At 36.1% G+C, this 26,001-nt stretch overlaps 1 protein-coding gene across 1 annotated transcript in view; it reads left to right on the forward strand.

The window, feature by feature from the left end:
• Positions 1-26,001, forward strand: part of RIMS2 (regulating synaptic membrane exocytosis 2) — a gene marked incomplete at both ends in the record, with an annotated part of 276,924 nt that overhangs the window by 33,153 nt on the left and 217,770 nt on the right. Inside the window, 3 exon segments of the mRNA XM_083359700.1 lie at positions 2,607-2,639; positions 3,043-3,129; positions 15,192-15,417. Coding sequence (XP_083215826.1) covers positions 2,607-2,639; positions 3,043-3,129; positions 15,192-15,417 — 346 coding nt within the window.

Raw genomic sequence — 26,001 nt, forward strand, 5'->3', positions numbered from 1 at the left:
TTAATATTTTACTCAGAAGGGACAATGAAGGCAAGTAAACTGTGCTTACAGTTGGGAGACAGAAGGAGAGAGCTCCCTATATAATTTTGCTGCAAAAAAGCAGTACACCTAAAGAAAAACTATCTGACTTGGATGACTGAACAAAATAGGACAGGAGCCACCGAAGAGAAACTAGCAGGAAAAACCAAAGCAAGTGAAGCAGTTGGGGTCCCAGAGTGAATATTATAAAGCAGCCAAAGGAAGCAATGGATTTGGATGGAGGATAGATTCTGGAACCAATAACTGTATAACAACAAAGAACTTTTAATAGAATGAGGTGAAGCAATGAAAAAGTTTACCTGGCATATGAGAAGGTCCTAACAGTGCAAGGAATTGGAAACAGAGTTGTAAAATGTTTCACCACCAGTATGAAATGGAAGACCCCAACAAAAGATGTTTGTATGCATAAGTAATAAATAGAAGTCTACTTTCTATGAAATGCGTGACACTGCAATGGAAACATGTATAATTTCTAATGAAGTGGATACTATTGTTGGAGCGATTGCAAGTTATCCTATATATAGCCCTTGAAGGTGAAGGGTGAAGAAGCTAGAGTGGTAACCTACCCTTTTCACTAGAACTGCATCTGCCTGTGGCACAGATGACTCAGAACTGGAATCTCTAAAGCCATAAAATAACTTGTAAGTGAAAACAATGGAATAGACATGAGACTATATCATTATAGTACATGAATGACAAAGGCGAGTCACATGTCATTACCCAGCATCATCAACAGCTGATCAAATCACCCCTTGAATGTAATTCATAGTGACGATATGGAACGATAAGGAAAGTGACTTTCAGGCAACTGATTTTTCATCATCTTCAATGATTACCACACAATACAGAAAGACATAGTCACAAAGTGCAAACAAGTGCAAACAAAATGAGAGTCTAAAACTCAAAGAATACATGAAGATGGTAAGCACTATAGTCTAGTGCTAGTTAATTATCTTCTGAATTGACAGTGGAGTGAAATATATGAACACAGAGACACTGGAAGTAACAGAACATGAAGCACCAGATTATATAACCTATATTCTAGAGCAAAATGGATTGACAGAAAGAATGATTGCATGACAGGATCTGATAAGAAGAATTTTGATAGATGCTAATCTATCCAACACATTCTAGGGAGAGGCAATTATGATACTTGGCTACCTACAGAATTGGCTACCAAAAGAAGCCACAGAAAAGATACTATATGAATGATGGAATGGCATGAATCTTAATATAGGCCTTTAAAGCCATCTATTTGGCTACAGAGCCTATACAGTATGTACTTTCCAAGTAAGAAATGCTCATAGCTGGGTAATGGAGCAAAGGAGAACATGATGGTTAGCTGCAATAAGAAGAGTAAAGGATACAGCAAGGTGAACCCCAAGTTATGCAGAGCAACCATGTGCAACAATTCATCCTTTGATAACATACAGTGAAGTGAAATGTTGAAACAAATGAACACTGAAGAGTATTTACTATAATATATCTGTAAAGCAGGAGATCCATCCAATTAACCAAAGAACTGCCAGAAAAGGCATGTGTAGCACCAGTCAAACAGGAGGTAAAGGGCATTTCCAACCACTTGTACAAAGAGGAAACAAACAACATGTTCAACCAGCCAACTGATGCATAGATAACAAGGAGATGCCAAACCCCAGAGGTCAAGGTGTAATCAAGAGTATAACTGCTAGAAAAATCTCAGACGTAGTCAGAACCTGTGAAATTCATAAACCTACCAGCTGAAAACACATCAGAGGTGCATTTTGATATCTATTTGGCAGTTGGTCACATTTTGAAACTTGTTTTGACTTTTGATATTTTAAACGAGAGCCTCATTTTGCTGTTCACGTATTCATTTTGTATGACTTTCCAACTTTCCAACTTTGATTCTGGCAGCTAATACAGGATTAAAACCAAAACCAATCAGGTAAAAATAGCACAGAGGAGAACATGCTGTAAACTGAGGCCAATCTGCAAACATTCAGTATTCCGTTTGTTATAGAAAGGCTCATCCAGCATGCTGCCTCCATGCTGAGAGAAAAGTCAGATCTTCAAAGCTCTGAATCTTATGGATTTAAAACTGAATCTTATGGGGAAGGCTATAAGCAAATTAAATAATTATTTTATCACATATAATATTTGAAAAGTGAACTAATTTTGGAGGTAGTGATTACCTCATGTATATCAATTAACAGTGTTTTTGAAGTTTATTGTTTGATTTAGTTTACTACTGTATATAGTGAATTGCTTTTTATATGCTTTTCAGTTACTCAAACTACAAATTTAAGTATTGGAGATTGTAATTTACTTCTTAAGATCTCAGTATTTCAAGTAATTCTGTAAAAACATTAGATATGGACCATAGTATACTATTTCTTAGAGATATTGTATATTTTATGTTTTTATGATACTGCATTAATATTTTTGTCTAGTGGAAAACTGGTTTGGATGCAAGATGTAGTTAAATAAAAATATTTTTCTGATGTCACTCAGATATGAGACATATAGAAAAGGTGATAGGATTTATGTCCTATATATTGCACTCAGTTGTGCACTTATCTTTTTAGGGGTAAAGAAGAACAAAAACAACCAGTGACACAGTAAGTAAAAAAAAAACACACACACACACAAGTGCAGTGGGCTTTACTTCTCTACCTTTACCATTTTCTGCTTTCTGCACCTTTGATGGTTTTAAACTAATACCAGATAGGCTGGAGTTAGTTATCTGCTTTCCGATTGGCTTGTAAGAGCTGCTTTCAGTGTGTTATTTCATCCACATTTCAGTTGGATGTGGTTTCTTGCTACCTGCTTGCGGATTATTCTGGTTTAAAACTATTCTCCCCTCAATCCTAATTGTGGCTGATTTAATTGCAGTGAACATTTCCATTGGCTGTAGCTTTCCTGCATTTACATAATGATGATGGTTATAGTTGGATGAGAAAAAAAATATACTACTATGATTTCATTTGATTATTCAGTCACATTATTTGCTTATTTGAACAGGTGGTTTCCCTTTAGTGGGTTCACTGAGCTGGTAAATAACGTTCTTCAGCCACAGCAAAAACAACAAAATGAAAAGGAGCCCCAGACGTAAGTAAGCTACTGTGTGTAGATTTAGTATCACTCTAACATTGAGACATACCAAAGGGTATGTTTAAGTTATAATTCTAAAACAACATCTTTTAAATTGAGGCTGAAATCTCAATGCAGTTTTTCTGGGAAGTAAATTCCACCGAATACAGTGTTATATACTAATTAGTTAGCAGGTGTCAAACTATACTAAATAACCAATTTTGATTTTCAAATTTTCATTGGTGCAGTGAATTTGGTTGATGGGAGTGCAAGGTGCTCTTTGCATTCATACAGAACACATTGAAAGTTACATTTATAAATGACTATCCCTTGAGGAGAAAGGAAGAAACTAATTCCTTTAAAAAATACAGTGATTGTAACAGAAATTGCAAAGTAAATATATAGGTGTATATTTAAAAGAAGGGATGCAGTGGCTCAGTGGGTTAGGACGCTGAGCTTGTTGATCAGAAGGTCGGCAGTTTGGCGGGTCAAATCCCGAGTGCCGCGTAACAGATTGAGCTCCTGTTACTCGTCCCAGCTTCTGCCAACCTAGCAGTTCGAAAGCATGTAAAAATGCAAGTAGAAAAATAGGGACCACTACGGTGGGAGCCTTGGTGGAGCAGTAGGCTAATGCCTCCTTAAGTAACACCAGCTGCCTGCAATTAGTGCAGGTTCGCATCCCACCAGGCTCAAGGTTGACTCAGCCTTCCATCCTTCCATGTATGTATTTTTAATTTTTCCCTGTAAACCGCCCTGAGTCCTACGGGAATAGGGCGGTATACAAGTTTAAATAATAAATAAATAAATAAATAAATAAATAAATAAATAAATAAAATGAGGACCCAGATTATTGGGGGCAATAAGCTGACTTTGTAATAACGCCGCTGGGGGGGGCAAAAGCCCTAATAAGCAGGCATATACATAGAATGAAGGCTATTGCTAAGCACATTGATTTGTGCTTTAGATTGTAAGCCGCCCTGAGTCTTCGGAGAAGGGCGGGATATAAATGGGATAAAAAAAAGGTAACAGCGTTCCGTGCGCCTTTGGCGTCTAGTCATGCCGGCCACATGACCACGGAGACGTCCTCGGACAAGCGCTGGCTCTTCGGCTTTGAAACGGAGATGAGCACCGGCTCCGAGTCGGAAACGACTAGCACGCATGTGCGGGGGAACCTTTACCTTTTACCTTATATTTAAAAGAGCTGAACATCAATCATTTTTAAAGCAGGGCATAAAGTGTATCTTGTAGTTTCTAAAGTTTTAAAAGTATCTTTCAGTTTTGGAGGTTTTAACAGGATGGTATGGATTAGACTATGTATTGCTTATATTCATCTCTTAAATATTTTAGCACATAAATTGCTATTGTTTCAATACTAACAGAATAATACCTGAAGATAAGAGAGGAAAATATAACTTTGTCAGACATTTCTACTAATTTATTAGAGTTATCCAGGCATTGAAAATGGTTTGTTCCATGATTTTGGGGAGAGACAAAACATTTTACCTTTATTATGTACAATTTTCTTGAAAATTTCTAACATGTATATTTTTATATTAAATTCTCGCAGCCCATGTGCTAATTAGAATTTAAATTTTAACCATGTTTTTTATCTATACAAACTATAATAATATTGAAAAATTCAATATTAAATATTTATTTATTTAAAATATTTGATGTTTCCAACTAGTCTACTAACAATTCCAGTTGAAATCAACTGACCTTAGTGATATTTTGACTGTGATGTTGCAAAACAGAAACTGTAAACTGCTTGGATAAGAATTCTTTTAAGTGACTAAAAATAAACCTTGAACTAGCTGGTGCGATGTGTTAAAATGCCTGCTGGTTAAGAGATGATAACTTTCTTGGTCTCTTTTTATCTGTCTTGCACTCCACTTTAAAAGCTTCATTTTTGTAATCATTCGGACTGCTATGAATTCTGTATAAGCATTTTGTATGTTCTTTTAACACTTTCCATGTCTTCGCCTTGTACTTGTTGATTGATCTTTATATTTCAATATACCATTGCTTAGTACCTTTGCATATTCAATACCACCATTTTCAGCCTTCTACAACTCTTAAGCTTCCTTTAACCTTGCTGCTGCTTATACTTGGGGTCACCTTTTAGGACTCTAATACTTCTCTCTCCTGTCTACTCTCTGTCACTCTCAAAATCTTTAAAATATTTCCAGAACAGTTCTCTAGTTCCTGCATTTTTAAAACTTCAATATATATAAAATTAAGATTTTTCTTTTTCATTTTTTCCATAATGTTTCTTTTCTTGTTCCATATATTTTGTAAAATGTCATTCTCCCGGAATGCAATATATAATTAAATAAGCATAATAATACATATTATATGTTTAATTACAAGAAGCATAACTTCCCAATTGTCAGGTAGATTCTAAGTGAAGAATTCAGCATGTGATTATAATTCTTTTTAATTTAATGTATGAAGCTGCCCTATTAAGATAAAATCCATATGAATACTAAACACACAAGGAACAGGTTTATAACTATTTATCCTGAGAGATCTATATGAAGTGAAAGTTTGAACAAACTCTTGTTTATCTATGTATGGGTTGAGATTTCCAGTCTTATGGAAAGATCCTATATATGGTTTTTCTTTCAACACCCTACTATTTAAGTTGCTGATGGGAATTTTGAGTGTGATATTGCTTTCACTTTACTTGTCCCATTAAGATTTGAGAAGGAGATAAACTAATGAAGTTAATTTACTAAATAAAGGTTAAGAAATCCAAATTATTTTCTACTAGTTTTAGAGGTTATATTTTTATTTGTTAATCAGTGGTTTATAATTAGTTTTGAAGAAAATATAAATAATAATGCATTAGCAGTATTTTGGTTTTTTTCAGAATAATAATTGTTGAAATAAAACAATCTTGTGCTCAATCAAGATGCAAACTTGCTATCTTCAGTTATATATTAAATAGTGAATACATGTAATTTGTTTAGAGAAAAATGTATTCCCCCTGGACAAAAAAGATTTAACCTACATGTAAAATCTCAGCTATTAATTGCAATCTAATTTCCAAGTTAACAAACTCTCCAACAGCCTAGTTGTTACTAGATGTTTGCAAAGAATTTTACTTGATGGAATATTTTTGTTAAAAATGTTTCTGACAAACCTATTTTTAATTAATTTTGTTTTCCAAATTTATTCTCTGTCCCTCAACAAGAAACTGAAGACAATTGTTTTGACTTAGATCCATTTAATTCAAGTGGAAACTCAACAAGGGTACTCATTATGTCTTGTACAGTGGTACCTTGGTACTCAATTGCTTTGAAAATCATCAAATTTAGTACTTGATGCGAAAATGTGTCTTGGTACTTGTCATTTGTTTGGCGTTTGACACACAAGCTAGAACATGTCATTGTTGGCTGCCTCTTGACTTGCTGCTCTTTCCAGCCAAAACAAAGGGCCACCCATTAGTCATGTGATAGCTCTTGCCCTATGCATATCTCCAGGAAATCTTATTTTAGCTACTGTGGTCATTTTGTGTATTTTTGCACTCTTTTTCTAATAATGGGTCCTAAGAAAATGAGCAGTGGTAGTGCTGAGCAGAAGATTACTTCGCACTACTGCTGACCAAAAAAGAAAGAAAGAAAGAAAAAAAGAAAGAAAGAAAGAAAGAAAGAAAGAAAGAAAGAAAGAAAGAAAGAAAGAAAGAATAGGCAAATATGAGAGTTGTATTTGCTTTACTGATCTTGCTAGGGAATATGATATGTACAGAACAAGAGTCTCCACCATCATTAAGAATAAAGAAGCAGTTAAAAAGGCTGGTGTTGCAAAAGAAGTTAAAGCAGTAACAAAGCAGCATTCCCAAACACTTGAGGAAGTTGAAAAGCTGTTATTAATTTGGGAAAACAAGAAGCAGTTAGTGGGCAACAGTGTGTCAGAAGGCATGATTTAAAAAAAAGCAAAATTGTTGCATGCCAATCTCTTGAAACTCAAACTGGGACCAAGTGGTGAGAGTATTGAAGTTTTTAAGACCGGTCATGGCTGGTTTCATATTTTTAAAAAGAGGACCAGCATCCATAGTTTTGTAAAGTATGGCAAGGCAGTGAGTGCTATTAAAAAGGCTGCTGATGAATTTGTCTGTGAATTTCATGACTACATAGAGTCTGAGGGTTTTATTCCCCAACAAGTTATTAACTGTGATGAGACTGAACGTTTTTGAAGAAAAAAAAAAGCCAAGTAGAGCCTACAACACAAAAGAGGAGAAAACATTACCAAGGTCACAAACTCGCAGGTTTTCACTATGATATAGTAGAGGCTTCATTTTTAAGTCCCCACTAGCATTCCCACATAACAATAGAGTAAGCCTGTCCTTCATTAAAATGCTGGTGGGGACTTAAAAGTGAAGCCTCTACTAGTCTATCATAGTGAAAACCTGCACATTTTCGCGAAGCATAATGCCATAAAAAGCAAAGTCCATGTGATGTGGAGGCAAACAGCAAATTTAACTTGCAAGGCAATTTTTCCACAGGTTGTTAGGGAACAGGGAACAAATGGATATAATTGTTGATGCTCCTTGCCATATTCCCACTACCAAAGTATTTCTCCAGTAAAAAAATATTTGCTGGGGAAAGATTTGCCCTTGAAAGCTCTCCTATTAATGGACAATGCACCTTCCCACCCTCCAAGCTTGGAAGATGACTTACTGGAGGAGTTCAGCTTCATCACTATAAGATTTCTGCCCTCACAATACTACTTCTCTCATCCAGCCCATGGACCAGCGGGTCATTTCAAACTTCAAAATATTGTACACCAAGGCACCTTTCCAGAGGCCTTCGAGACCACTTCTGGCACCTAGTTGACCTTCACAGAATTCTGGAAGGAGTATTTCAATATCCTGCACTGCCTTAATCTTATTAAAAAGGCCTGGAATGAAGTCTCTTGTAGGACAATGAATTTGGGATGGAAGAATTTGTGGCCAGAAGCTGTGACTCAGAGACTTTGAAGGGTTTGAGTCTGACAGTTGTGCAGGACATTGTATCTTTGGGCCAATCCATGGGTCTGGAGGTCAGTGCTGCTGATGTTGAGCAGTTAGTGGGTGAACATTGTGCTCAGCCTGAGTAGCTGCAGGAACTACAGAAGGAGCAGCAACAAGAGGAGGCTAAAGAGATTTCTTCAGGTGAGGAGGAGATAAGGGAGGATGTCCCCAGTTCCTTGATAAAAGAAATGTGTGCAAAACGGGCAGAAGTTCAAAACTTTGTGGAGAAGTACCATCTGGACAAAGCTAGGACAAGCAGAAAGGTGAATTTATTCAATGACCAAACATTTTTGAGGAATTCTGAAAAGAAGATAGAAACAGTTCTCACTGGATATGTTTTCAGTGAAGGTGACAAAGAATGTGTCAGAGCCTGTGGTGCAGGTTGAAAAAAGCCGAAAAGAGAAAGAACACCTGAAGTGCAAGTATCTGATGTTCTATAGGAGGGACACTCTTCTTTCAAGCAACACTCCATGTACTCTCTCCTCCTCACCATTGTGTTCCCACCATCCCTGTAACAGCTTTCCCAGATGAAAAGGAAGAGGAAGCATCAGGAAGATGCTGAGTCTCTGTTCACTCTGGGCAGGGAGTGAATGGGTCAGAGGAAGAGGAGAGGCCAGGAACTTCAGAGCGGCTGTCAGCAGAACAACCAGATGAGTGCCTGGCTGGAGAGGAGAGAGATGCAGATGCAGATGCAGCTGGAAGGCTTGGAGATCCAGTCAGAAGTGTGGCATGGAGAAGGATCGTAGCTTCACCTGGTCAGCGGGTATGAGAAGGGCTGCCTCCTCCACCATATCCTAGGATGCATAGGGCTGAACTGAGGGAGAACAATGGAGGTCAGCAAGGCTACTCGTAAGGAGGCAGCCTCATCCCTTCTAATGAGTTACACTGATATGCGCCTATTTAGCCCAATGCACAGCTGTCCATTTTCTCTGCCATGCATGTGCTCCAGTTCAATGACTCCAGTTTTTATTACTTCAGATTTGTGCTTTGTGTGACTGCATGTTTGAATTTTGGATCTGCTTCTAGGACTTTGGACTTGTACCTTGATTTGGATTTATTGTGCCTGAATTGTGCCTGGATTTTGGTTTGTGTGTGTGTGGACTTTGTCTTGTGCCTTTGCCTATAGACTTTACAACCCTGTGCCTAAGCTGAGTAGGCTTGGATTCATGGGAACTTTGCAGTTGGTGGGAGTGGGACTTGTCTTCATAAAGTTTTTAAAACTCCCTATGAGTTCATGTGTGTGCACTGGAACATGACAATCCCATTAGGACATGGACTCTTCTCAGTAAAGGTAAAGTACTTTTATTTTATTCAATCTAAGTATTTATTAAATTTTAGGTTTACTTCTCATGTAAAGTAATGGTATACAACCCTATCTTTTTACTTATTGCATTAAAAATGCACATTGTCTTTGGTTCGGGAATGCATTAAAATTATTTACATTGTTTTTTATGGGAACATTTTGTTTGGTACTCATCACTTTTGGTACTTGTGCCTCCTGGAACTAGTTAATGAGTACCAAGGTACCACTGTATATTGTTTTTTATGGGGAAAAATTGTTTGGTACTCATCATTTTTGGTACTTGTCATGCTTCCTGGAACCAATTAAAGAGTACAAGGTACCACTTAATTTTTTTTAATTTCAGTTTTGCACAAGGTATAGTTATTTGAACCATTCTAGACATACAGAAAATAAGACAGTAGATACAGTAAATACGTTGCTGATAAAAATATTGCTAGCAGTGGTTACTATCTTTCTCAAATCGCTTTACAACCGATTCACTGGCCTGATAGGGCCTTTGTCCTGCTCCAGTTCATTCAAATCAGGCAGATGGTTAGGTGTGTCAATCCCTGAGATCCAAACCTTCCAGATGTTTAGAATGCAACAATGAGTTTCCAGATACTTTTGCACAACAGCACTGAGGTATTTATTCAGAAAATGTATCTATAAATATTTGAATTGAGACACATGAACACTCTTCCTTTAATATTTATTTATCACATTTTATAGCGAAAATAATTCTTTCCCTAGTTCTTCAGTATTAGTGCTATATATAATAAGTAAGTGTGCATTTAATTAAAAATATTCTGAAATTTGGTTTGGGTAAAAGAATAACTATACCATAAAGATTATGTTGCTCGAACAAATCTATCTATCTATCTATCTATCTATCTATCTATCTATCTATCTGTCTGTCTGTCTGTCTGTCTGTCTGTCTGTCTGTCTGTCTGTCTATCTATCTATATCTATCTATCTATCTATCTATCTATCTATCTATCTATCTATCTATCTATCTATCTATCTATTGGTTTTTCAATCTGGTGCACTGTGGACTAGGAAAACTGGGAATTATAATCCCAAAACCTTGAATATACCAGATTTGGCAACCATCACATATATTACTCATTTTTTTCTAGATGTCTGTCTTAATGCTAAACCCTTGGAATAAAGGTAAAGGTTCCTCCGTACATGCGTGCTAGTCATTTCCAACTCTAGGGGCCGTTGCTCATCTCTGTTTCAAAGCCAAAGAGCCAGTGCTTGTCCGAGGACATCTCCGTGGTCATGTGGCCGGCATGACTAGACGCCAAAGGCACACGGAACACTGTTACCTTCCCACCGTAGTGGTCCCTATTTTTCTACTTGCATTTTTATGTGCTTTTGAACTGCTAGGTTGGCAGAAGCTGGGATGAGTAACAGGCATTCACTCTGTTACGCGGCACTCGGGATTCCACCTGCCAAACTGCCGACCATCTGATCGACAAGCTCAGCATCCTAACCCACTGAGCCACCACATCCCTCAAAAAGCAGCGTTCCATGTGCCTTTGGCGTCTAGTCATGCCGGCCACATGACCACGGAGACGTCCTCAGACAAGCGCTGGCTCTTTGGCTTTGAAACGGAGATGAGTACCGGCCCCTAGAGTTGGAAATGACTAGCACGCATGTGCGGGGGAACCTTTACCTTTAAACCCTTGGAATAGCTAATAATAAATCAAATAACAACTACATATTAATTTGAAAGGAAATGCTTCTCATTTAATTCAATCCATCCTCCCAGGAAGAATACATAGGGCAAAAATACGATGCCCAGTTTCCTCATCATTTCAACTTAAAGTTGGCAAGTCGTCAAATACAGCTGAAACAAGTCTGGGGCATTTCTATTTCCCCAATAAAAATGTACTTTTGACACACTTGTTTGTGTGTGTGTGTTTGTGTGTCTGTATTTGTGTATGGATTTGCATACATACCTCCTAAAATCCATTGTAAAAAAAGGCAGATTGAATTAATAACTACTGATTAAAATTAAAGCTACTGAAATAAGATTTTCTGTTTATACAATTATTTAAGTCTTTCAGAGAATCAGGTTGGAATAAAGCTTTGATGTATTGAGGTAGAACTGATTTAAAAATTAGAAATGTTTCCTAAAAATGATTAAGTACAGGTTGGAATAAAGCTTTGCATGTACTGAGATAGAAGTAATTTAAAAATTGGAAATTCTTCCTAGAATAAAAGAGAAATTGATTAAGTCATGAAATCAGATAGGAAGATAAATAAGTTGCTGATATTTCTATAGAGGGAAAATTAAGTCAAATCTAAGAACAAACTAGAGGGTTACAGGCCAAATAAAACAATGCCAGTTGAATTACAAAATCTATTGAATAAAACCTGAAAAGAAGAGGGCAGGATTTCCTTGAAATGTAAATATTTTAAAACCTCTGATAAACAGGAAAAAAATTCTTAATGCTACAAAGATATATTTTTATTACACTTCAGACAACAATGTCATTTGGAAAAGAGCCTCTTAAGAATATAATGTATGGCATGGGTATTAAACTTGCCACATCACGTGACGTGTTGTGACGTATCACAACTTTTTTTTCCATTGTTGGAGCTGGGGTGGGCACAGCCTCCGCATGATGCAACCGGCCTGCGGGCTGGCAGTTTGACACCCCTGATGTATGGCAACAAAAAGTGCTTTACTTCTATCATTTTTTGAGTTCTCATTTTTTCTCAAGTCAAATTAATTTATGATTAAACATTTTGGAATTTTAATAGAACTATATGAATTTATGGAAGAATTGATTTGATGCTTCTGATATTGACTAACGGTTTCCATGCTGCTGATTATGGACTGTGAAAATTTTGATGGGCTGCTTCATATGTAATGTATGTTCCCTGATGTCTGTATGTTCTGCTGGATTTGATAAAATCTAGTATTGTCCTCTGAATTATATGCACTGTTTGTGGATTTAGTATTTAGTAGACCAATAAGTGCCTTTGTTGGGAAACTGGCTATTATCTCTTTCTCTCATATGTTTTGAACAGATTTCAAATAGAGCAGTTATCTGCTAAAAAGAGGAAATAGATTGAATGATTTGGCCATTTAAATATACAATGTTATTTGATAAAGTCAAAGCTTTGACAAAAATTGAACAGGGTTTGTGTGTGTTGGAAATATCATTGTGAACAATGTGTGGTGTAGCATGTTTGTTAGCTTAATAGGTCTGTTCATATGTATGCTGGTGTTTATTGCTAGTACCTCTGCCCTATTCTTTTATTTGAAGCTTTTTTTATAGAGACAGTTAAGATCTGTTGCCCCCAAATCATTATATGACAAATAGTACTAATTCTGGTAGTCTGTCATCACTGTCTTTATCACTATCAATATTCTTTCATGTATAGATTAGTCCAAAGTTTATTTTTTCTATAGAAAGTTTATGTGAACATTGTAAGGTGAGATGATGGAGTGGTAAATGCTTCTGATTCCTGACTACATTAGCACACCTACCATTGTCTGTCCTTCTATTCATTTAAAGGAGAAACCATCAAGTAAGAATAATACTGTTGCAGCAGTAAAAGGATACAACTTGCTTAATAATTTAGCACTCTCATGAATATGTAAATGATGTGGAATGATCTCTTTCTAATTCCTGTTATTATAATGTCTGGGCTTGTTATATTTCAATGTTAAAATAGATTAATATATTATTGGGCACTTTATTTTCATAATATGAGGACATCTTACAGAATGTTAATTTATATTTACTAATATGGTTACTATCTTCCCAATAGCTGTGTCTTTACATTTTCATATATATTTATCTATTAAAATGATAAAGCCACCCAACTAATGATGGTTCTAGGGGTCATGCAAATTAAAAACACTTAAAAATAAGCAAAAAGTAAAAAAAAATATGGTTATGGCCAAGGGGAATTGACAAACCCCAACAACATTTACATTGTGTAAGTGTATCCATTCACATTTCACCTATCTTCAAGACTTAAAGCACAGCGGGGTAAAGGCTATTTAAACCCTGGGGTGGGGGGATACTTTTTCAAAGGGCAGGTGGTGTAACAGAGAAGGCACCCCTTCAAATCCCATCAGATAGCATTGCTTAATGGATAGGAATTGGAACATGTTAATTTGTAAGAACTTAGAAGATGGACAGAAACAATAGGAGAAAGATTCTCCATCAGAGAGTCAACCCATGGCAGGAAGAGCTTTCTAGGTGACATCAAGCCCCTTGAAACACACCCAGGATTTCTTTGGTAACCAATGCAGATTGTGAATGGGAGGTGATCACATGATTGTAGCTCCTTATGATGTAATAGCAAGCTGGGCAACTGAAAGCCTGGATTGTGATTAGTGCTGCAATGGCTGGAATTTCAGAAACTGATCGTCTGTTCATTTTTTTCAGTGAACCATAACTTTGAATGGACACTGAATGGATGGACGTAATTTGAGGACTACCTGTATTCTGAAGTAGTTAATAATGAAGTTGTGGAAACTAAAGAATATTCAGTGAATGCGTTATCAACAAGAATAAAATATACTGATTTTACTGAATATATTGATTCAGAGAAAGCTTACAGTATGAAGTATAGACTAAAAAAACAGTTCATATGAACGCCTGGTAGAAATTAACCTTTGTCTTGTAGGATTACTTCTGTTTCTCTTATATTTTACTGGCCATATGGGTCTTTTCTCCACAGTTAATTTTTAGTCTTGCTATGAGGTATAAAAATATACTTGGTAGATGGAACATTGCCAGGCTAGATCAAACTTCCCAGATTAATAAAATACAAGAAACCTATTCATCTTTGTACATTGTGAATGAAAAGGACAAGAAAAATGACATACAAAGTAATTTATTTTCTTTCATTAATTATGAGTTACCGGTATTTGTTCAGAGCCTGTTATGTGTAATTGTTTTCATAGAGCTGTTGTTACAGAAACTGAAATTGTCTAATGTTACTGAAACATTCTATATACTTTATTTCAGTAGAATTTTAAGTATTTTTATCCTTACGTATATTTACCCAATTTCTTAAACAGATAACCTACATTCATCAATCCCTTGTATTTTACCATTTCTCCTTTCAGCTTTTGTAGTTTTACAAGTTATTATTCTTTTTTTACTTTTTAATGCTCTTATTTCAGAAATCAGTTCTGTAATTTTTAAGGTCAGTTGTATGGATAGAAATTCAGCAAGCTTGAGTCAAGCATCACAGCATCCCCTCCTGGTATATGTCTGGGTCAGCTTTGGGGACTAGAGGGAATAGTTTTGTGGTGGTAATCCTTCGTTTATGGCTGATTCCATTCCGTATTAATGATAGGGTAGAGATCTAATTGTCTGCATGGTGGGGTATCTCAGGTTTCAAGTCTCTTGCCATTCCTTTTCATTCATGAAAATGCCATATTTGGGCATTTTGAATGTCATGTACTTATTCTCTTCTTTAGAAAATTTTATTTTTTCCATAGAATGGATGCATCCCCTCATAATCTACTTTCTGTTCCATGTAGGTTAGCTTCTCATAATAGAGATAATAGGTGAGGATGGTGCATATTTATTGCTTTAAGATTTTAGTCATTACCTTCAAGGGAGGAAGTACCACGTGGAGGCGATGACCACACTCTGTTAATTCATCATATGTAAACAAAAACCAATGTTACCTTTATTAGGATAATGCATCCTAACTTTTTAAAAAAGAAACTCAATATATCTTTTTACATTTTTTTACTCTTACATACATATAAATATTTACCTACAATTCTTTTTGGTGCAGGAAACTACACCAACAGTTTGAAATGTATAAAGAACAGGTGAAGAAAATGGGTGAAGAATCACAGCAGCAGCAACAGCAGCAGCAGCAGCAACAGAAGAGTGATGCTCCAACCTGTGGCATTTGTCACAAAACAAAATTTGCTGATGGCTGTGGCCATAACTGTTCATATTGCCAAACTAAATTTTGTGCACGTTGTGGAGGACGAGTATCTTTACGTTCAAACAAGGTATGTATATGTTTTACAAACTTCTATTCTGATGCTGATTATTTCAATTGTTTACCATTTTTTCCAAGTCTGATACCCACATTTTAATTGGCATACTTGCGACTGCACTATATACTGTAGTGGGTGGGCCAGAACAAAATTTGATTTCATTCAGAGATAGATAAAATTAAATATATTTATGACTAAATAACCTGTGATGCTTGGTTCATCATTTCAGAGAGAATTCCTCACCAAATTCCTTAATGCCTTCAATAATGTCAGAGCTGGTAATATACTTCACTGTAAAGGTTCATAAAGATGTAGGGAGATATTCAGATGTATCTGTCTTGAAAATAGCCTGTGTTGAATTATCAGACACCAGGAATTAACCACAAGAGATATTTTATGACATTTTATAGTATGCAATAAAGCGCTTTATGAATTCTAATTTTTAAGAACATAAAATATTTTATAAAATTCGTCAAATTTCAATTGCATGGGCCTCATGGGTCCAAAATTTTAGGCATATTCAGTAAATTTGCCATTTGAGGTACCTTGCTTCAAAAGGTTTTGCCTCTATGATGCACTGTTCCATCCAGTTAAATGTTACAGACACAAAGAGTTTTAGTAGTATATAGATGAGTCCTAGTAGCTTGGATGAGGCCATTTAGGCACTGAATCCAATTCCTGAATGGATTAAAATGCGTTTTCTAATCTCTGATATGTGTTCAATTTTATTCAGCTTTAGTTTCCCCTTTTTATTAAAATTCAGCATTACGTGGTTACTTTCACAAAATGTTCTTGCTACTCCAGTTTTCTTGTCTAAGTAAATAAAATATATAATGTTTATTTTCAAATCAAGGATAGCTGATTCTCTTGTATCTTCCTCCAAACTCCAAGGGAAAAAGATTATAACTATTTCTCAGTCATATGTTTAATCATTTTATCCATCTGTCACCTTCTGTTAGCTATTGGACTGGAAGGCTTAAATGTTCCCTTTCCAATTTATTGGTTCAGCATTTATTTATATTGACTTGTCTATTTATTTGCAAATTTGGACTAAATATGCAAACAACTAGAAGCGGGGTCAGGTTACATGCTGTGTTAAAGATATGTTAAAATCATATGCATGGATTTCTTCATGTTTTTCTTTTACAATTTGTGATATCTAAGAGGCTGTATTATTTGTTGAGCTATCTCCTTTCATCTATTCTTCTAGATTTTTTGAAGCAGTCATAATTTTTAGAGGCAGATTTTTCTTATATAATTGAATTATCTGTATTCCCCAGTTGTAGCTTAGTAGGAGGGACATTAATGCTAAATATATATTTTATAGAAATATATATGTTTCATGTAGTTTTCTGGCTCACATATTTCATACTTATACCTTTATTCTGAACTGTCTCTCCACCCTTTTTTAAATAATACTTTATTACAGTTTAAAATTTTAGTCTTTTGGATGTTTCTCCGATATAATTGCAAGAGCATTTGTTGCAGTTGATTTTGTAGATAATAAATTGTCCTTGGATAATGGTTCTTTGAAGCGCATTACTTTAGAATGTAAAGTCCTTTGATTTCAAAGGAGCTATAGTCATCTCTCAAGACCTCACTCAAGGTGGCCGTCTATTGAAAGAGGCTTGGTTGTCTGATAATAATTCAATTAATAGACATATTAAATTATTACCACCATACCAAACTCTGAGAAGGCATTTATAACAACACAAAACATCCAAGCGCTTAAATACAATCAACAAAGACGCAAACACACCACTCCACCCACCTGTCAAACACCATATCAACACAACAGATGAGATTATTATAACACAATCCATTCCAATTGAACTAAACAACAGACAAAATTCTAACACAACAATGATAACTTGCATAACCAACACACCATCTGACACTTCTACACAGAAAGACAACACCACTTCTGACCACAACACCCAAGACACAAATCTTGCAACTTCACTAAATAACCACACACAACAAAACAACAACACACAACACCCAAACAACAACAGAATATTGAGACCACAATCAAAACTGAAATCTGTCCCACCATGCACAATAAAACAAAAAAGCCAGATCAAACATCCCACAAAATCACAACTGACAACTACAACAATTACTTTCATTCTAACACAACAAACAACCATGCAAAACAAGTCAGATGCACACAACAACCACACACTAAAAGAGTCTTAAGATCCGACAAGTCAAACTACACAACAGAGCCGATTTTACAGCAACCAGGCAAAGAAACACGAAGGAGAGCGAATTGCTTACACACTCCATGAGGACATCTGCTCCCTTCCACAGCAGAATCAAGCCTGCGATGACTGCACGCAAGGGAACGAGATGACCTCCTTGACTCTACTTCAAATGAAGAGCCTGTCAGCCAGCGCATGACTACACGCGGCGCGACGAGATTTACGCGCCTAACAGCTGATATGCGCCAAGCAGCTGCTAGGCGCGACTTTTAAAAATCAACCAGAGACTGGCCTTTTCCAGCAAAGCCGGGACCACTGTGATTATAAACAAGCGAGCTTGTCGTGGACAGGCCACACCCACATTCCACAATTTGAACATTATAACTGCCATACAAGTGTATGTACTGACTCCCTTATCATTCAGCCCTTGCTCTGATGATGTCAACAGCTTGTTGACGAAAGCTCAGCAATAAAGAAGAATTTTCTCTTATATCCTGGAGTTCATCATTTTTATTTTTACTAACTTCAAATACCTTCTTCCCATATCTCATCTCTTATCTATAAACAAATTCTTAGAGCCTTCTCATCAGTCCTAATCAGCAAAAGTCCACTAATAGTTACCAGAAATAATGACATATATATCTTAAACCCAATCAAATAAACCAGCTTTATATTCCTTTCTTTTTAACACAATAACATATTTTTTCTGAAAATACAATTTTTCTATATCTCATCTCTTAACTATAAACAAATCTTCAAAAAACCACTTAGTGGGAGCAGGAGTGACCTGCAACATCTTGCTGGCTTTCCCATTGACATTGCTTGTGGAAAGCTGACAGGGAGAATCAAAAATCACTCCTCCTCCTCAGCAGACCCATGGGACTGCTTGCCACTTTGCTGGAGGTTGCAGGAATTTAGGGAGCTGTGGACTGTGAGGAAAATTGCACCCCCTCTCCCTATCCCAACACATCCCCAAGGGCCAAAACATGCTTAAGGGTTGACAACTAAAAGTTACCAAGGGGGACAAAAGTTAACACCGGACATCTAAAAATTTGCAAATTTTTATCTGCATATAAATTATGATGTGTTTTTAACTGAGAGACGTCAACTAATTGACCAGTTTAACTAATCCTTAACGATACAGTATATAATATGAATAGGGCATAACATTTGAAGGCAGTTGTTAATTACTTTGTATCACATAAACAACAGCATATTTTTAAAGTGTTGCTCTGGTTTTAATTGTTTGTTCTTGCCATTCTATGATTAGTCCAGAAATATCCAAGAGATATTTCTTTACCTAAACAGCGAAATAGAGTGAGCCAGGGTGGGCAGAAAATCAGTGTGTGGGGGAAAGATTTTCAACTTCCTGTCAGCCTCCCCACTTACTTTCCTTGTGGGAAGCTGGCAGTGAGCATTGGAAACCCCCCTCCCTTTCCCACCAGCACAAATGGTCGAAGTGGTACAAGTGTAGAGGAACTTGAGGAAGGGGCACCTTTGACGATTTACTTTCTCCCTGCAAGTTTCACACATGCAAATATTTTGGGAATATGGCAAGGAGCATCAACAATTATATCCATTTGTTTCCTGTTCCCTAACAACCTGTGGGGAACTTTTAAGAAACATTGAAAATAAGGATGACATGACCATGGCTGACCATAGCACATCATAGCACTGAACAGCAGCAGTATAGCATCACTGAAGTGGTAAAAAAATAATAATCCCCAAATGTCATATCCTTCAGAGTAATGGTCCTGGCATTCTGTATATTAGCTTATTTCAGATAGTTTTTTTTACAGAGTTTTGCCCTATGATGCAGTGCTCCACCCAACTGAAGTTTACAAAGTATTGAACAGTCACAAGAGTTTTAGGAGTACATACTATATGTGTATGAATGTATGAACAAATAAACACATATTCCACAATTGTGACATAATGGTGAACTAAACTGCTTATCGTCATATACAGTTGCTTCCCCTCCCCCCTCCCCCCGGGATATAATGTAGAAACCTATCAACATTCTTACTTTCACCATTGGAATATTTTTTTCAGGGAGTTTCTCACTCACAGTTGTTTTGTAAAATAATTTTATTACTTCATATTTCAAGATATGTCTAAATCTGCTGAGATCTAAGCAGATGTTTTCCACTGAAGACTAGATGTGAATTACAAAAGGATGATGCATTTTTGTAATACTTCTGGTTTGAATTTGAGGAGTGGGAGAAGAGGGAATAATTCTGTCATATAGCACTATATAACAGTTGCAAATGCATCTCTTGAGATACATCTTGGCTGTGTCATCTGAAGTACTGGTTGAGACAAATATTCGGAGGCGAGTCCCTGTCCCAGGCAAGTCTCTCCTGAAAGGAAAATATAGCTTCTGATATGACCTGCTATAAACTCCCATATCTCACACTCTGTATATGTTGGGTCAAGGAAAACCAGTGGCTGAAGTTAAGTGGCTAAGGAAGTAATGCGAATTTTCTCATTCTGCTGCTTTATACTGGAATACCTGATAAAAGAAAGGTCTATCAGCCTGATAAAATTTAAGATTACTATTATGAGTAATCTTTGATGATTTTAAAAATTGAAATTAAACTTGAAACATTGATACTGAAGTAATAATTTGGAAGGCCATAAAAAGCTGGCTTTGCCCCTCTAACCATTGGGATAAGGTGAGTTTGGAGCCTAGGGGGACTGCTGATATATTGCAGAGGGTTGGGTAGGAAGGCAGATTCTTGCCTGGGTTGTTGTGAGCCACACAAAGTTTTGGCTAATCATATAGGTCAAATAAACAAACCTTAAACCCAAAACATGATAAAAAATTTACAGATGCTTGTGTCATGATTAAACTTTTTTACTGATTTGGCAGATCAGATTTTGTGGGTTGAAATTGAGGGGGGTATGAACTTTGCACAGGAAAGCAATATTAAAATGACCACTTAAATTTGGCAACATAAAATGTTAATGGTCCTGGCATCAGCATATGTTATGCATATAGGTAGTACTTGAGTTATGACTGCAGTTGGGACCAGAATTTCTATTACTAAGTGATAAGGTTGTAAAGCATGACTTCAGTGACCTCACTGCTTAGCAACTGCAATGTTGTTGTTGTTAACCAGATCTCACCGACAGCTAGCTGAGGACTCACCCTGATCCAAGACATTCCTGACTTGGTCCTTCCCAATACCTTCAGTAAGGTAAACTCCCTCCAACTACCTATCTCCCCCCCATCTCTGCCCTTTTGGCCTATAACTGCCCTATCATCCAGCCCTGCCTACTGCCAAAATGTAGGCATGCAAAAGAAGGCCCCAGTTTCACCAGAGCAAAAATATGACTTGGTGTGCTGTAGATACCCTTAACCAATGATAGATGCACTTTCACATTTGAATTGTTTAAGAAAATTGAATAAATGCTATCTGAATCTAGTACTTATTTAATTTGTCAATAAACATTGTCCATTCTGATCTCTGCTTGCCTGTTTTCTTCATGTGTCTCTAAAACCAGTGAAAGCTAGTTACATCTATAAAAACAAGTGCAAATAATTAACTTTTTAGAAAACTAGTTAATGGGTATCAAACTGCCGGGCCATGGGCCGGATGCATCACATGGAAGCTGCACCCACCCCATTGCTGGCAATGGCAAAACTGTCCTGATACATTGCATGATGTCACATGATGTTGTGAGTTTGACATGTCTGTAGCTAAGAGATATACATACGCTTAATTTCTCTTTGGCTGAAGAATAACAAAAATGCTAACTATTTTACAGTAATACAAGATATTCACCACTATATTATTTTCTCCTTGTAGTGATCTGGGGAAAAACATTTTTAATTAATGAGATGACTTTCTTCTTATTTTGTTTTATGTTAATTTGGGTCACAATAAGTATGTTTGCATGATGCACCAAGATTTGGCTGGAACTACCTTATCTATGGATCCAGTGACTGTTTTGCAAATTGAGAGGTTATAAATTAGCCTGTCAGAGATTAACACTCTGTCCTAAATTTGGGTAACACAGAACACTATGATTAAAAATACTTTAACTTGAAACTAACATTTTAAAACTCATTTTGGCAAAATCAGTGGTTTTATTTATTAGTATATATATATAGTATAATAATAGTATTAATAGTTTTAATACTATAGTATAGTATAGTATACTATAATATACTATACTATACTATAGTATAGTATAGTATATTATAGTATAGTAATATTCCATTTTACATTCAGGAGGCTCAAAATCAATGAGAGAAAAATTAGCAAAAAAGATACAGACCAACTCTGGAGGCTGAATGTTAAAATTATATTATTTTGTTAAGGGCAATGACTCTGAGATGATACTTATATATTTGACTAGTACTCATGCAAAGTGAATGATCTAACTCTGCCATAAAGCATTTCTTTATAACTTACAAATTTTATAACCTAGCTGAGGCATAGGTTAAAGGCTTTTCAGTTCTACAGCGTGAATAGTGCTTGAGTGTTAAATTGTATTTGCCACCTGGTGAGGCATTCTGAAACAATATCAAATGTTGTTAGGTTTCAGTCATATGCCTTTATAAAAGTTAGCTAAGCCATCCGTTGTTTTAACCACAGGTGTGTAATAGCACACCTAAGAGTCTTTTGAGTACAGTTGGGCTTCATGCTACAGTAGCAGGCTATTAACATTTAATAAGATAGATTTGGCTTCAGATGCTGGAAACCCGTCTGAGGAATAGACAGATTGCTAGAGATATAATGAAGACATTGCTAGTAAGAGAGTAAAGTTGAATATATCTAGGATTTGTCTGGGCTTAGTGATTAGAATTTTGTCTAGACAATTCCTATAGAATAGCTATCTTAAATTTGGGAATTACTTACAAGTCTGCTTGCAAATGGATATCCTTCCTTTCTTTTTTGTTTGAAACAGTAATTAATACTTAGAGCAACCTTTTATTTTACCCCCTGTATTTAAAAGAAAACTACGTATGCGAAATAGGTTTAAAAGAAGCAACTTGGACTTAAATTCATTAAGTCTGTAACATGACATTCCTATTTTTTAAAATAAAATTTTGTAAAGGAATAATTACAGTTGCAACTGCTTTGATTATCGAAAGATGTCTTCAGTCATGATCCCACAGGATCAAGAAAAAAGAAAGTAATTAAGGTAGTTATCAGTTTCTTAATTTGTGTGGAGAGTTTTTGTGGGTGAATGTTATGATGAAGCTGGTCTTAATATTAGTAAAATAATTTGCTCCATAAGCTGGTGTAAAAATGTAAAAAGCAAGAATTTTTTGGAGTATATAAAAATTTATAGCAACTGCAATGTATTTATATGTAATAAACTCCAAGCACAAATAAAATTTATTAAATGGTTATATTTACTAAATACACTTCCTATAAATATACTTACTTTCATTTTTCACAATTACCAGGTGTGATACAAATAACATTTTTTATGATGTACATATTTGAAACTTAATTATAAAAATCCATACTTGGAGGGATTTTTACCAGTTTTAATTAGAAAATACACAATATTTCAGTATATGTTGCACACATCAGTATTTTGACTTAAAATAAATCGTAGTTTTATACTGTAAAGCTAGGCTTAGTAGTTATGTGCAAGGAGGGGCAAAAATAAGTTAACTTTTGCTTTATATAGTTGACAAAGAGATTTGGGACTTGATGGAAACAGTTATTATTTTAAATGATTGTTTAAGACCCAGCAAAGATTTTTTTTATAAAAAATGTATTTTTTATTGATTGATATGTGCTGTCAAGTCATTTTTTTTACTTCTAATGACAACATAGATTATCTCCATGAAATTAAGTGTTTAGGTAACAATTTAATTGATTATTTGGTAGTAAGTAACCATAGAATTTGTTATTTGCTATTTTTTAAGATTAATCATATAATTTAAAAATGTAATATTAAATGAATAGTAGTATGTTATCAAAACATTAAGAATTGTAGACTAACATACTGTTTCAGATTAATGTTGAATATGTACTTGCTGAAGAATATAGACATTGGTGCACTTTAACTGTACTATTAATTCTATTAAATTCTGTTAATTTGTTTCTAATCACTTGTTGAGTTTTTCTAGTACCATTGATCTGTTCAGAGTATTTGCATATTTTAATTAACAACTTAAAACAGTTTTATTAACAAAGTGAATCACAGACCCAAGATAGTGAAGAAGAGAATAAATAGCCATTGCCAGAATTAAATCACCTTTCAGGTGTTTCAGTATACAACTGTATAATTTCTGTCCATTGGCTGTATTCTCTGGGACTGATATATTTCCAAATACTGTATGGCATCTGGCTGGGGAATACTAATATAAAAATAAAGTGATCCATGAATAAACCTTAACACTTACCAAAGATATATGAGTGAAAATTAATTCATACTGTTCATGAACACCATAGACTTGTGTTTTCTGTGGTGAAGTATTTTAAGAGAAGATAAATATTCAAATCTGTGGGTTGTTTGATTATAGCACATTCTTTTACATATACCTAGGTGTTTGAAGATAGTAGTTCTGTTTTTAGCATTTGTGGTGTTCCAAGTGTGAATTAGCTCTGAAACACTTCTAAGTTCTTTATGAACTAGAAAGAGTACTAGATTTTATCTCCATTTTCAGTGTGAAGCATTTTACTTATCATAGTAGCTTTTTGAGTCATAAAACTGTAGAACCAGGAACAAGTTCCCCCAGTTATTTTTTTTAATGTAAAAGTTGCTGAAGAAGGAAAATAGGTTTGGATTTCTCTAATTTAAATTGATTATTTCCCATTATGTTTTTTTTTACTACTAACAATGCCATAGATAGATTTTCCCTGTGGTGATCAATCCCTAACCATTCATTCAAGTCTCTCAATGGTGTAGTCATCATCACTGTAATTAAATCCAGCCACCTTGCTGCTGGTCACATTCTTCTCTTACCTTCCCCATTTCCTAGCATCAGAGACTTTGCCAGAGAGTTGGGTCTTCACATAATGTAGGATTATTAAGCCTGGTCATTTGTGCCTTAGCGAGAACTCTGGGTTGTTTGTTTTCTTGGTTGTCCACAGTATTCTCAGGAGTCTTCTCTAACACCCAAGGTCAAATTAGATGGGATGCCATTTTTTTACTGTGAGCACACTGGCATATATTAAAAATGAAATTCTGTTGCCTACTGAAGTGTTAATAACTTTTTCTATCTGCTTCATTTCAAGTGCATATTATGGCAAACTGATCATCTTTTTTCTTCTTTAGCTTAACTTGGAGCATGCACATAAGTAGTTTGTGATCTGTTCTACAGTCATCACCTAGCCGCATGTTTGATGCTATAACTGAACTTCTCCATCACTTTTTAGCAATAATAAGAAATTTGATGTCTATATACTCCATGTGATGATGTCCATATATAGAGGTGTCATTTTGATTGCTTGAAGACAGTATTAACTATGAAGAAATAATTGTAATGGCATTTATTTATAAGTCAGTCTCCTGCTTCATTTTGTTTTTTTAAGCATACAATGTAGTGGGTTTCTTCAATGGGCAAGGAGTGACACAGTGACATAGCATTGTTTTATTGTAATAGTAACAGAACTGTCCGAGCAACAGGTAATGGCCGGTACTTATATACTTAAGTCCTCAGATGTTCACCCAATTACCTGCCTGGAATCTCCTGCCCAAATACAAATGTTACTGCCAAAATGGTTGGGACTAACCATTAGGGTATCCTGAGGGCTAGCCTTGGCATGGCAGGAAATGCCCACTTAGCTTCTCCACAATAGGCGGGGGTCAATGGCTTGCATATTTACAGGACAGTACATAACACCCCTCCCCATTTAGATGGCCATCATCCTTGGTCTATTCAGCACTCATAGTCCTTGAGGTAGGCTGGGGAACCTCGCGTCCCAGTGGACCGGCACAATACCTGTGAGACATCCATCTCGGGGGGGTATGATCCTGCTCCAGTCTAACAGACTCATGCTGTCCGTTCCAGTTGCCTGCAGCTGCTGATGACTCTCCCAGCTCTTGTGTCTCCGTCTCGCCAAAGGCATCTGCGGTACACCGGAGCAGACTTCCCAGTCTTCATGCCTCTGTGTCTTGGGAGGTGACAGCGGTAGACTGGGACATACTCGGGGGAACGTCGTCACTTTAGGTGTCTAAGGAAATATTTGGTACTTCCCCAGCATCTGCCCCCCAAGCGATCTCCGCTTGTTGATGCTGTAACTGTTTGATGTGGTGTCTAACCATGCGCTCATCACCTAACATGACCGCGTACAACAAGGATTCCTTTATCTTGCATCACCCTGGCCACTACCCAAAGTACTTCGCCTCCATAGTTCCTGGCCCAGACGAAGTCACCTAACTGCAAGTTCCTGGGTGGCTAGGATTGAGCTGTCTCTGC

The sequence above is a fragment of the Vipera ursinii genome, assembly GCF_947247035.1.
Source record: "Vipera ursinii genome assembly, chromosome: 3".
NCBI lineage: Eukaryota > Metazoa > Chordata > Lepidosauria > Squamata > Viperidae > Vipera > Vipera ursinii.